Source organism: Etheostoma spectabile, chromosome 8 (assembly GCF_008692095.1).
Source record: "Etheostoma spectabile isolate EspeVRDwgs_2016 chromosome 8, UIUC_Espe_1.0, whole genome shotgun sequence".
Lineage (NCBI taxonomy): Eukaryota > Metazoa > Chordata > Actinopteri > Perciformes > Percidae > Etheostoma > Etheostoma spectabile.
In genome coordinates this window covers 16,213,875-16,226,878 of record NC_045740.1, presented here as the reverse complement: position 1 = coordinate 16,226,878, position 13,004 = coordinate 16,213,875, and the positions used below count along the sequence as shown (strand labels likewise).

General features: G+C 38.6%; 1 protein-coding gene across 1 annotated transcript in view; it reads right to left on the bottom strand.

Moving 5' to 3' along the window:
• Positions 1 to 13,004, bottom strand: part of eif4g2b (eukaryotic translation initiation factor 4, gamma 2b) — a 51,497-nt gene that overhangs the window by 18,505 nt on the left and 19,988 nt on the right. The window contains exon 2 of the mRNA XM_032524702.1: positions 1,848 to 1,956. Coding sequence (XP_032380593.1) covers positions 1,848 to 1,956 — 109 coding nt within the window. The remainder of the gene's footprint in view (positions 1 to 1,847; positions 1,957 to 13,004) is intronic.

Sequence of the window (13,004 nt, the reverse complement as noted above, 5' to 3'; positions counted from 1 at the left end):
CGTAGGCAAATTGCAACAGACAGTGAAGTGAATATGTACCGTTTGTGTTTCAGACGTTGCTAGGTCACTGAGGGCTCCGATGTCAAAAAGGGAAAAGACCCTGCTCTGAAGTAGGAGCTGAAAGAGGTACAGGAACTGTGGCCAAGGGGAATTTAATAGTCGCCAATTTGGTCCAGTTGAAACAAGAAAAAAAGGGTTTTAGGAACGTTATGTTCTGGGAACTGCAAAAATACCTCCGGTTGGAAAGAGCCTTTTGACATATAGAAGAATTTGTCATATAGTTCTGCAATTTCAATATTTGAATCCATTATTTGATTAGCACTAATTTGGTTTTCTTTTACGCGCCTTACACGTTTATCCACTTCCACCTTTCAGTGGGGCAGTTTGGTCAGCATTTTCAGTTTTCCTTTTTCATGTTTGAGTTCAAGCAAATCTCCTTTCTGCTTCATAATTTTTTGTTGTTGGCACAGCTTTGCAAAGACTGTAGGATTTTTTAACTGGCTTCCGTTTGATTCTTTTGGAGAATGTGTCATTGATGAACCCAAGTTTGAGAGTTGCCAATTTCATACTTACAAATCTATTGTAAATTTCAATCAGCAGAAAGCATGCACTGTAAACCTAAATTATCAGAAGATAAACTAATAGTGATCAGTATTGAAAATCATTAGATTCATTATGATTTTAGATAATGGATTGGATGAAACATAACATCACTTCAATGACCATAACACTATGTGATGCCCAAAAGCTATGTTGACATGCATGGTTTCAGGTGCAGTTGAAAAGCAGAACAGGTCATTGTTTACACTGACTGCTCTGCTGTGGTTAGCTTATAGACATCATGGACTATTAATACTCAAAGATTCCATGACAGTGTGTTGAACTGCAAGTCAATGAAGCATATCGGCTGGTGACTGGGACTGAATATTTGTATATTCAAGGTGTCTGCAAGCCTAGTGAAATTGTAATAAAGTAGAGTTGGTCAGTATCCAAATTTTGATATTGTCAAGTTCCTCCCTATTTTACTGTGGTATACGGTATTACCGTGAAATGATGACGTAAGGCTCAGACAGCGTCACCAAACTGTTGCCTTGTGTCTACACCGTTCAGAAACTGAAAACCAAACACTTATTCTGAAACACCTCTCCCTTCTCATGAGGTCGGAACCCAAAATGCAGCCAGACTGCAAGACCAGGTCACCCCCCCCCCCCCCCCCCCCCCCCCCCCACACCACCACACTGTCATGTGATGACAACCACAAAAGCATTTTTAGACATTTAATACATTTTTAATCCTTGTCTCCTATATAAGTGCACTACATTTGATTTAATGACGGTATTGAAACTGATACCGTTGCTTTTTTTTAAGAGCCTGCAGTGTACCATATTACCACCCAACCCTATATTCAAGGAATTTTTAAAACATTTGAATTATCAACCAATTTGACAACTGCCATAACATGTGAAACTAGAAGGTCCACGATAAAATGGCGACCTTAAATCTCCCCCCGCTGATGTACACATTTAACATCCAGTATCCCAAATCATTTGAAGCTTCAATCTGGACATTTCAAAACTAAATCTAGGGTGTGAGACATCCTGTTGAGTGTGCTGCCACCACCAATATTTAACCAACAGGACAGAAATTCTCCCATGTACACTATGTCTAGCCGGCCCAACAAGTCTCACAAAGAGAAGTGTCTGACAGCCATTTTGAGCTTTCCAACATCCTGTTTTGTTCTAAAGGCCGGAAGTTCCTGCCCAACAGGCAGAGCTAGCAAAGAGCTAAGCATGAAGAAAAAGAAAAAGATGTCCTTGTTATTTTCTGTTCAAGCTTTGGTTTATTACCTGAAACGAGAAGCACCCCCTTCTGCAATCGCACTCTCCACTTTGGCGGCTTGACAATGAAGAATATTCAAAAGAATAATAATAAGAGGAGGGGATGGGGGAAACGGTGCTGAGGAAGAGAAAAAAGGAGTGCAATTAGTAATTGCTTGGGGGAAAACCACGCATATTCATAGGCTACGTTACTAAATAGGGCAGGGTGAGTTGTCCAACATGATGTCATTTTGCCAACTGTAGCCAGATCTTTGTTAGAGGCCTTGCCACTCAGGACAAAACTAATTACCAAAGCAACACACGTACTGAAGTGAATTATAAGCAGATACGTCACACACTACAAATGAGTGTTGTTGAGCATTGATGAGCGTACTTGGCACAATGACAGCAAATGACGTTCACCAAAAAGCACTTTATTTACATGAGAGTTCATTACATTTGTATATTTTCAAGGCCTATAGTTTTATCGCCTCTTTCGTGTGTATGTATACACAGTTTTTTTGTCTTAAATTAAAAACGCGTTTCTAAAAAAACAAAACGTATTTCTGTAATTCGGTGCTCTTTTTTGCTGTGCTGCAACATATCAAAAGGTGCGTCAGCTAACTGGCTAACAACTAATTAGCTAGCTAGGTTTGGTACAACCTACGTTACGACATTGGTCAGATTTTTATTTATTTTTTTAATACCACGTTTGATTATAATTGTTTTTAAGCAATTTGCAAATGTTTTCGGCGGTTGTGTAACCTTAAATGAAGAGAATAGTTTACAGTTACATTGGGATGGTGTTACTGTATAATCCGTGATGCCCCGTGTCGTTTTGGTCTAATCCGAGATGCCCCATGTTGTCTAGCTATTTAGATCGAAAACAGGAATAGACTGCAAACCTAACGTTACACCATTATGCAGTGAATTGGGGCAGGGCAGCGTGGTTAGCCGCTAATGTTTCCAGTCGACTGCATCATTCCATCATGGCTGAGGCTTAACATGGAGAAAGGCCAGTTTAGAAGTGATCCTGGACCGACTCCCGTGTTAGTTAATGGGACACTCGTCCTATTACATGACATTTAAAATATACATTACTACGTTTATTTTCCTGTAAATACTAGTTCGAGTAGCTAGGCGACGACGCCATTTTCTACTTGAATCAGCTGAGCCATCGGTAAGCTAGGCTATCTGCCGGTTTGTAAACTAACGTTGATATTCTATGGTTAGCTTGAACAAGACGCTGGTTAGACATTAGTATCTTAGCCTTCTAGCTAGCAGAAGCCATTTTGGATGAGCTTTGAGGTTTAGCAAGGGAAAAAAAATCTGCCTTACCTTTACAAAAGCAACTTCAGTTTTATATTGTTGTGGGACTACCAAAGAAGAAACAATACAATTTTTAAGGGCAAACGGGGTATACAACGGATTTCAGAGGAGCTAAAAGCAGAAAGCTGACCCACAAACACACACATCAACCCGCTACAGGCTGGTGGGGAGCTCTAGAGCTTGCTGCTGCCTTATGGGGATAGAAGAGTACCCGATTTGCATTGGTCACGTATTTTTGTTGCCATGTCAATCCTGGCCAATCACAAGAAAGATATGTTTTTAAGGCGTTTCAGTAACACATTTCATCCAATGAGAGCCTCTTTGGTTTCTCTCAGAAACAAAAGAGGCCGCTTCCTTTATTTGATTGACACAGCGTGCAATTTAAAATCTGCAGGGCGAGACAATATATTGGTTATTTCCTCAAATTAGGGAAGATAAAGTAATTAAATTACTACTAAGTACAGTATCGTTTATTTATTCAAATTATTAAAAATAACTGACACATTTTAAATAAAGAAGTGTGAACTATGGATATCAATAATGAATTGAGGATGTGTAGAACAACATTCCTGCTTATATTTATCATAGGAGATGAATGCATTGAAAGGGTCGCCAATAAAACCTAGCATTATAGACCATTTACTAACTACATTTGTCTTTAGCAGTTGTTTGCATCACATTATGTGATTGTCATCATTTTAGGATGTTGTTATTGTTATTTATCACATAAAATTGACAGTAAAAGTAGTGAAATTCATTCATTCATTCATTCAAGTATTAGAAGCAGTGGGCAGCTATGCAGAATCAGGGGAGCCACTCACAGGATATAGTATCACACACTTAAGCCATGGAAGACAAAAGGTTTCAATAATCATTACAGTCTGTCCTGTTTGTTCACAGTTTATACTTTATTTGGTCATAGCACCGAAACCTCTCAATTCACATCTGTATGGAGAACACACTCTGACTCTTCTGACCCAGCTGTCAAATGTCGTTTTTTTGGATAGTCCAAAGTTCATAAGTAAAAATCCATCTATTGCTCATCACTGTTGGTGTTTGGGTTCATGCTCGGTCAGGGATCAGTTCAGAAAGTTAACTGGAGTTGGTCATAGTAACTTTGGTGGCAAGATTATATTTATTTGTCTAGAGCAGGAACTATTGGTACTCATAGAAAACTATATAGACTTTTAATTGGTAAAATCAGTAAGTTAACCACAAGAAGACTGTGTGAGTAACATAATGTCTACCATATTTGCATGTGTCCTTCCAGAAGACAAGTTATGCATTTTCATCTGTTAAAGGGAAGCAGATTAGAATATGCTGCAAAATCCTCCCTTTTTTTGTCAATGACGTATTAAAATCTTTCCTTGTTCCCGGTCCAAATTCCCCCTTGTTTTTAATAATTAATTAAAAATGAATAATAATAATAATTCATAATTGATGGGTGATGCACGGCAGCCTTACAACACCAGATGCTCACCACACATTTAGGAATCTTCAGGAAATGAGTGTCAGTGTTGTAAAAAAACAACAACAGATTACTGCATCACAAAAATGTTAGTGAAAAGTCTTGAAACGTGGAAATAGAAAAGAATCTCACCCCTGGTGTAGATTTTAATTCACATAAATTAAACATTGGCCAAAACGTTATTCGTGTTTATTTCCAAGAAATCAATAAATGGCATACACCATGTGAAGATAGAGAGTATATTTCAGGGTTGCCACATTGCAATTTATTTTTTAATCACGTACACACATTCAACTTCCTTCTGATGGATGCAGCAGTCATCCGGCAGCTTGAACACATGACATTCTGTTTAGGAGCTCGTCCACCTCTGGGTCGATGAAGAAAAGTCTCTCCTGTCTTGGACAGTTATAACGACCTTCATTTTTATTTCATCCACAACTGCCAGGTTTGGGGCTGCATCCATCTAGGCCAAGGGCAAGTGCAGCACATCACTCATTCTGCCTAGGAGGGCACGGGTCATGACCTCCTCTTCTCCATGCAGCCAGGGAAATAATTGGGGACCTCCATCACCCTAGGCACCCCAAATCTCCCCCTCGCACTTCCAGCCAATCAACCCTCCACATCCTCATCTTTCCTGCTCCACTATTGCCAAGAAAAGATCCGCTCCCACAAAACGACAAGAAGCAAGAAATCCAATGTTTTTTTGTTGAATCATCAGAACACAATTCTAAATTTTGAGTCGGTGCATACACTGATGAAAACAAGTGAAGAATATGGAAATGTCTCAGGATACAAATTAAATAACAACAACAATAACAAGTTAGCCAAGCATTGAAAGACGACTACAAACTTCAATGGGATACAAATAAAATCAAATATCCGGGTATCAATATTAGTAAGGATCTAGATGAATTATATTAGAATAACTACCGTGTCTTGGAAAATAAAATGAGACAAGATCTGGACAGATGGAGGATAATACCTCACGTATTATTAAGCAGGGCAGAAACAATAAAAATGTTCGCCGCCTCATAATTTTTCTTCCTATTCCAAGCATTACCAATAGTACCAGGATGGCAAATTAATATATGGAACAAAAAAATATTTCTAACTTTATTTTGAAATATAGAAAAGGGAGAATCAAATTTAAAAACAACCGAAAGAAGAGGGCGGGTTAGGTGTTCTAAATCTACAGAATTATTTTCATGCAACACAAATTCACACACAAATGAAGTAAATGGAAGGGAATACAATATGTATATATATATGTATAATTGAGACATTACCATTTGTAGGAAAAGCAACATGGAAAAAACTGCATGGGGGTCGCGAAAGTTTTGGTTGATTAGACTTTTTTTTATATTCCCCCCCCCCCGCAATTTTTTCCGCTAATTGAAATGTCTTTAAATACACATTAACAAGAATTCAACACACTGTAGTAAACAGATAAATGGAGGCAGAAGATGTCTTTCAGTCATCAATGCACACATGGCACTATAGGACCAGTTTGATATAATACAATTTTATACAACATATATAATTAGGGGGTCCCCGCTCCATCTCGCCATCAGTTTGGGGGTCCTTGGCCTGGAAAACGTTGAAGACCCCTGCATTAGAGAAATGGTGCATGACCCAGATTTGACTCCAAACAGAATTGATAACGTCTAAGATTACTACTACTCACAAAATACTCAATCAATTCATATGAAATGAAAGCTTCCCAATATTTAGAAATTATACTTTTCAGAAGACCCGCATCTTTTTAACATACTACGTTTGACTGCCATGAGGTGACAAGTACATGGACACAAAATATACCAAAATTAAATTCATGGCCGTCAACGATAGAGCAAACTTTAGACATGGAAAAATGAACCTTTAAAATCAGAGCTCACACATATAAATGGAATAAGATATAACCCAAAGAAAAAAATCTGCAAGATAAAAAACACCAGACTTGTAATAAGGCACTCCCCAAATACCCACTCTCCTACCCTACCATACCCTACCCTACAATACCCTATTCTTCTTTTTTATTTATGTATTTGTTTAATTTTTATTCTGGTTTTGTTTTGGTGTTTTGCAGTTATTATTTATTACGTATGTACAAGAAGGAAATATGCAATTGACTCAGAAGTGTTAATGATTGTCTGGAAGGGCCGAAAGAACATTGCAATAAAGTGTTAAAAAAACTTTTTATTTTTATTGCTTGGAAATTTAATTATCTGTCATTGAGTGTAAAATCCTTGAAGATACTTTTCTCGTGTAGCACTGCAGTGAGGTTGTTGGAAATTCCATTTAAATGCAAATTTGATTAAACACAATGGCTGGATTTCATATGCATACCAAAAGCGCCATCAGCTCCTTTCACTACGAATCAGTTGAATCAGCGGGTGGTGTTGTGCCGAAATGTAAATGAAATATTACTTTAATTGAAAAGCACTAATCTATAGCTGTCTCTTAGTCCCCACTATACCTACGCGTGAGAGTGTATGCAGGTTTTTGCTTCTGACTAACAGTAGACCTACAGCAGCTGATTTCCCCCCCGCTCTTGTTCAAGGTGAAACAAGCTGGTGTAAATAAGCTGATGGTGGAACATTTGCTTGAAAGGAACCCTCCAGTTATGTTCTGGGCGGCTGGAGAGAGAAAAACACAAATCTGCTGAGATGAAGGTAATGGCAAAACGCGAGTGAAAGAAAGGTGACTTGTGACTGTGGACAAGTGGGGCAACCAAACAATATAACAATATACAACAGCAAAAACAATATGCACAATAGGCAGTGACAAGATACATAAGTTGATTAAAAAGAGGAATAAAAAAACATCTTTTGGAAATTGATCTTAATGCCTTAATTGAAAAAAAATTAGGAAAATCTAACTTTTTAAGGACACCAATTTTCTTTGTAAATGAGTCATGTACTGTAAATAAATAAATGTTGTTCCTTAAAATACAGAGGGCACAAATATACACCCCCCTATGTTAAATTCCCATAGAAGCAGGCAGATTTTTATACTTAAAGGCCAGTTATTTAATGGATCAGGATACTTTGCATCCTGATAAAGTTCCCTTAGCTGTTGGAATTAGACTAAGCCCCCATCATCACATACCCTTCACCATACATAGAGATAGGCATGGGGAACTTTCCATAATATCATCTCTCAATGCAAATCAAACCCGCCATTAGGCTAACTGAAATAACACCATGACAATCTCTAAGTATGGTGGAGGGTATGTGATGATGTGTGTGGGGGGGTGTTTTAATTCCAAAGGCCAAGGGATGCAGAGTATCCTGATCCATTAAATAACTGGCCTTTAAAAATAAAATGTGCTTGCCTCTATAAGAATTTAACATAGTGGGGAGTATACTTATGCCCTCTGTGTTTTAAGGAAAAATATTTATTTATTTACAATACATTATTCATTCACAAAGAAAATTGGTGTTCTTAAGAGGTTGGATTTTCCTAATTTTTTTATATTAAGGCATTAAGATCAATTTCCAAAAGATGTTTTTTATTCCTTTTTCACCAACTTTAGCCCGGGTGTGTGAACTTTGTCAAGCCACTGTACATGCAGGTATGCACACGGCTTCCCTACGTGCCTAGGCCTTTTCCCTTGAAACAAGTACACAATGCAAGAAAAACCAGAACGCCCCCCCCCCCCACACACACACGTGTAAACATGTGCATATACCTATACAGTATATCTTCATTTCTACATAAGATAAATGGATAAAATAGATCATAATTTGCTTAGTGTGTACTAGTAGTAAACAGCAGGACAGGGATGTTGTGTGAGACAGAAATGAGAAGTTAATTTACTTTTCCACTAGAGGGCAGGATGAGCCCTCCAGTTGAGGTGAAAGACATCAGAAGACTTCTGCTTTTCTCTTGCTCCGTCCTTCATTAGGATGCGCTCTCAGACCGGATCACTCCTGAATGCTATTACATATCATAACCACTGACTTTAAACCCCCGCTGACAATAAAAATAACAATAAAACATGTGTGTGGTAACCTCTTTTTGTCTCTCTCTTCTTTGTTGTCCTTCAGACTTCCTTCAGGAAAACTTTGATCATGCAGGTCTGCAGTGACCCTTCTTATTGCCTTATGAAGATACAGATCTCAGACCCAATTAGCTGTCTTTATTAAATAACAGTCCACTGGCCCTCATCAAACCACCAGCCAACCCCTCGCACCAGCCTCCACCCCCCTCCCTTTTATGTTTTCACAGTACAAAGTGATTACAGATTTAATTAGCTGAAGACCTTGCCTTTATATCCATACTGATATGTGTGCGGTGTTTGGAGATAGACGCCTCGGCTTTGGGATGATAACTTGCAGGGGAAATGAAACAATGGTGGAGCTCAAGTTATCTGAGACTGCATCTACACTTGGAGATCATAAAAATCACTGTCCACACTGGAACACCCTTCAATTGAAAAACCGAACCAAAACCGAGACCAAGTCAACACCGACACCAGAGTTTGTCCGAGACACCAAGACAAGACTTTGAGGGGTTGAGACTGAGTCCAGACCAAGACCGTGAGTCTTGCATGTGTGACACGACAAAATTTGGAAAATGCTGACCATAGACACTCCTCAAATGGATCTGAAAGAGCCACATTCCCCCTAAAACACCCACAGAAAACCAAAAACTCCTCATGGTTTGGGTAGCCAGTGTTATTGCAGACGTTTTGGCCGACATCCAATCGCAGTAATGATGTTACTGTAATCCTGTGAATCACTGTATCCCTGCAGTTGTGGACTTGACTGGCCTTGAAATAAAATCCAGTGTCCTCTTTATCAGAAGCCGAGACAAGACAGAGTAAAAACGTGGCCAATTTCAAGAAAAGACTGAGAACTTGAGAAAGTAACCACAAGACCGATCTTTAGTACAACACTGCTCTTTATCCTCTCTGTCCCCTCCCCCCATCAGTATCTATGCAGCATTTTAATATAGCTAAACTTGTTGATTTAGTTCTTTGCTTTTACATTATATTCTATTTCAATTGTTAGACAACTGAATAAATAGAAAATAGTGAAATTGCGGTCTTAAGACTTTGACTTCGACTTCTCTTTATTAATCCTTTTGGGATGACTCCTACGAGGAAATTGAAAATTCCACCAGCAGTTTTAGCCAGAAAAAATTAGTAAAAAATAGACAAAAAAGACATTATAAAGACAACAAAATGACAATGATAATAATAACAACAATAAGAACATTCGTCAAATAAACAAAGAAAAGACCATGAATTATTATTAGAGTGTCAGTGTTGAGTCCATTGTTAAAGTGATAAATTGACCAGGTGTGAATTTAAGTCCAGGTGTGCATGTCTGTGTTTGTACTGTATGTAAAATGTTAAATGACACGTGTTAACCAGGGTGAGCAGTAAGTCCTACGTTGCTGCTCTAAGACTTCATTAACAAGAGATTGTCGGTGTTGGACACATTCTCACCTAGTGGATATACTCTGTTTGGTTTAGGAGAAGGGTGGAGCCTGGGCACAGCATGCACGAGTCAGGGCATGGCGTGGATTAAATTGCGGTCATGTAGCCGTTTCTTAACTTGGTCATACACGAGTCTCTTGCCCTTGCCCGTCAGCCCTAACCATATATAATCTCGTCCTTTCGCCAGTTGGACACTTCTGTTGGCGTCTTTGTCTAAATGGCCCTTCTTCTTCACCCTGATATTTTTGTTTTCTTCCTGTTTTGAGCCAGCCACATGATAAAACATCATTAATACGCCTCACTCGCCCACTGTGAATTCTCGGGACAATGAGCTGCTCTATTTGCACTTGGGCTCAATCGAACGTTACACAAACTTTAGGGGAGCTGGCGGGGTGAAGTTCATTTAATGTCCGGTCCAAACCTGTCTCAACTGGGAAGTATTTTTTGAGTTTTCACATGGATGGAAAACCAAAAGGAGGGAGAAAAAGATAATGAGCTTAAGCACTGTTTTGAGGTCACGTAGGTGCTCTATACCAGTGGTTTTCAACCTTTTTGAGTCGGGACCTCCCAGACTAATGAAGTTGGCCCTGGCGATCGGTGGACCACCCCCCCGGGGTTGTTTCTACACGCCTCTCCCTGCTGATTTTGAGTGATGATTCTGAATTCTCTGATTAAAACATAACAGTTTAGTTTAGTTCAGTTTAGTTTTAGCAGCTAGCCCCTAGCATTGTCCAGTGTGCACCAGGCTCTGTAGATTTCTGCTGCGTTTGTAGACCAGACCCTTTTCTGTGTTCCGATCTCCTGATGTACAAATTATGCTCTTAATATAACAAAAGACCAAACTCACACAGTAATGTCAAAACCATTCCCCAATCTAAAATATGTTATTTAAATTTTCTCTCCACAACCATCTGCCGACCCCCAGAAATTGAAGAACCACTTCTCTACACGGAATGGGGATACTGACCTCATGGATAAATTAATTGAAAACACGACAACAACTTTCTGCCCTTGTACTGTATGATTTTTCCCCCCAGATGGTAATCTTTCCACTCTATGCTAAGGCATTATGCACAGGCATGGCAGCAATCAGTCTTTTATACTTTCTACTTAAAAAACATTTGCTGCCATTATAGAAAGGTTACTGCTGCCACAAATAAAGGCGAATGATTAAGAAGCAAAAGCAGACAAATGGGGTTATCTCTTCAGTCTGAACGCTGACTAAAGCTGCCACATACCTTAAGCGTCAAACTCCGTTTTTTATGCGTTTTAAAAGGAGGCTTTGAAAGATCCAGGTACTGTCAAAGACTTGCGAGGGGGGGCTGAGGCTTAAAAAAAAGAAAAAAAACAGCGTGACCTTTTCCAAAGACGCATTTATCGCTCAGTGACAGCCACATGAGTTTTTATTGCTGCCGTTTTTTGTTGGAAACCAGGTCTGTCTGCGCCGCAAAGGTGGATGAGGGATGAGAAATGTCAGACAGTTTTAAAGAGAGCAGAGTGAAATGCAATCATCTTTCATTGTAGTTTTTATGAATTTTGTTGTAATTCCTTGATCATTTCTTGTTGCTGTATACCAAAACATCTTCTGAAATGAAACCCATTGAACACTGGGAATCATCTGATAAAATGGGGTAAACACTTAAATAACACTTTACAATAATCCGCCTTAACAAATCTTTAACTGATAGTTTATTCAACTTTAGTTAATAGTTATTTTACTGTTAACAATTAAAGGATTTTTAATGTTTACTGATTATTAGTAATAGTGTAATGTGTGTTCTTTTATGTAATAACTTCAAATGTAGCTAGACAGTTACTACTTCAATGGTTAATCATTATTCGTAAACCATGAACATTCTTTGGATGGCTATTATTAAGTTACAACTAATGCTTATCACTTATTAAGAAGTGGTTTATGAAGCATCAAGTAACATTCATTTAGCCCCATTACATCTTTATTTTGGCAATCTATAAAAGAGATGATCATTTGACTATCTGTACACTGATAATAGATATCTAAGTAACGTTTATAGATGCTTTACAAAGTCTAAAATTACTATTGACAAGATATTGCATTCCTCAGATGCAACTTTTACAATAGCCATCCAAATAATGTTTGTTGACGGCTTATTAGTCTCACATTGCCGGACCTTCCTCCACAGCGCCGTGGAGGAAGGTCTGCCTGGTCCACACAGCATTCTGGGATGGGAGAAAAACTCTGCTCTGGTTTATTGGCATTTCTTTAAAATAATCATAATCCTAAATGAGGGACATCCGGCGGAATTTCTGTCGGCATTAGAGCAAACCTGGAAGTGGAACGTCGTGGATGGATTCAATCATTACCACATCCTTGTATAATATATAGAATGGCAAGATGTGAGCAACAATAAACTGTTAAAATAAAATCAATTGTAGCAATACTAATAATTAGCAATAATAATAATAATTATTAATTATAATTTGTTGTTAGTTTACAGTTAAACTAACTATTTAACTATAACTTAAGTTCAATTAACTATCAATTGACCATGTATTAGTGATGGTTATCATAACATTTTAGCAAAATTGCCAATATCTGGACCTGGGTCAGAGCAGTTCAATTATTTTTAGTAGCATACAAATCTTGACATGGTCGTGCTTTGCACCTTCCCACACCGGCTATTTACACCAAGTTCACCTTTAACCCGCTCCTATGTGCATTCATCCATAACCTTCAGAGAACATAGAAAATTTGAATGAACCACTCCTTTGCTCTCCCCTGAGATGTGTGTGACCTTTCTCACACATTTCACAGCCTCTATTTATCCGTGGAAGGCTTCTCTTAGCTTGCTGCCCACTGTTTTTTTTTTCCCCCAGCTCCACAAGCTCTGCGTTTATACAAAATTCACACCTGAGAGATGACTGGTGCAGCAGGGCCGGCTGTGGCTCAGTGGTAGAGCGGTTG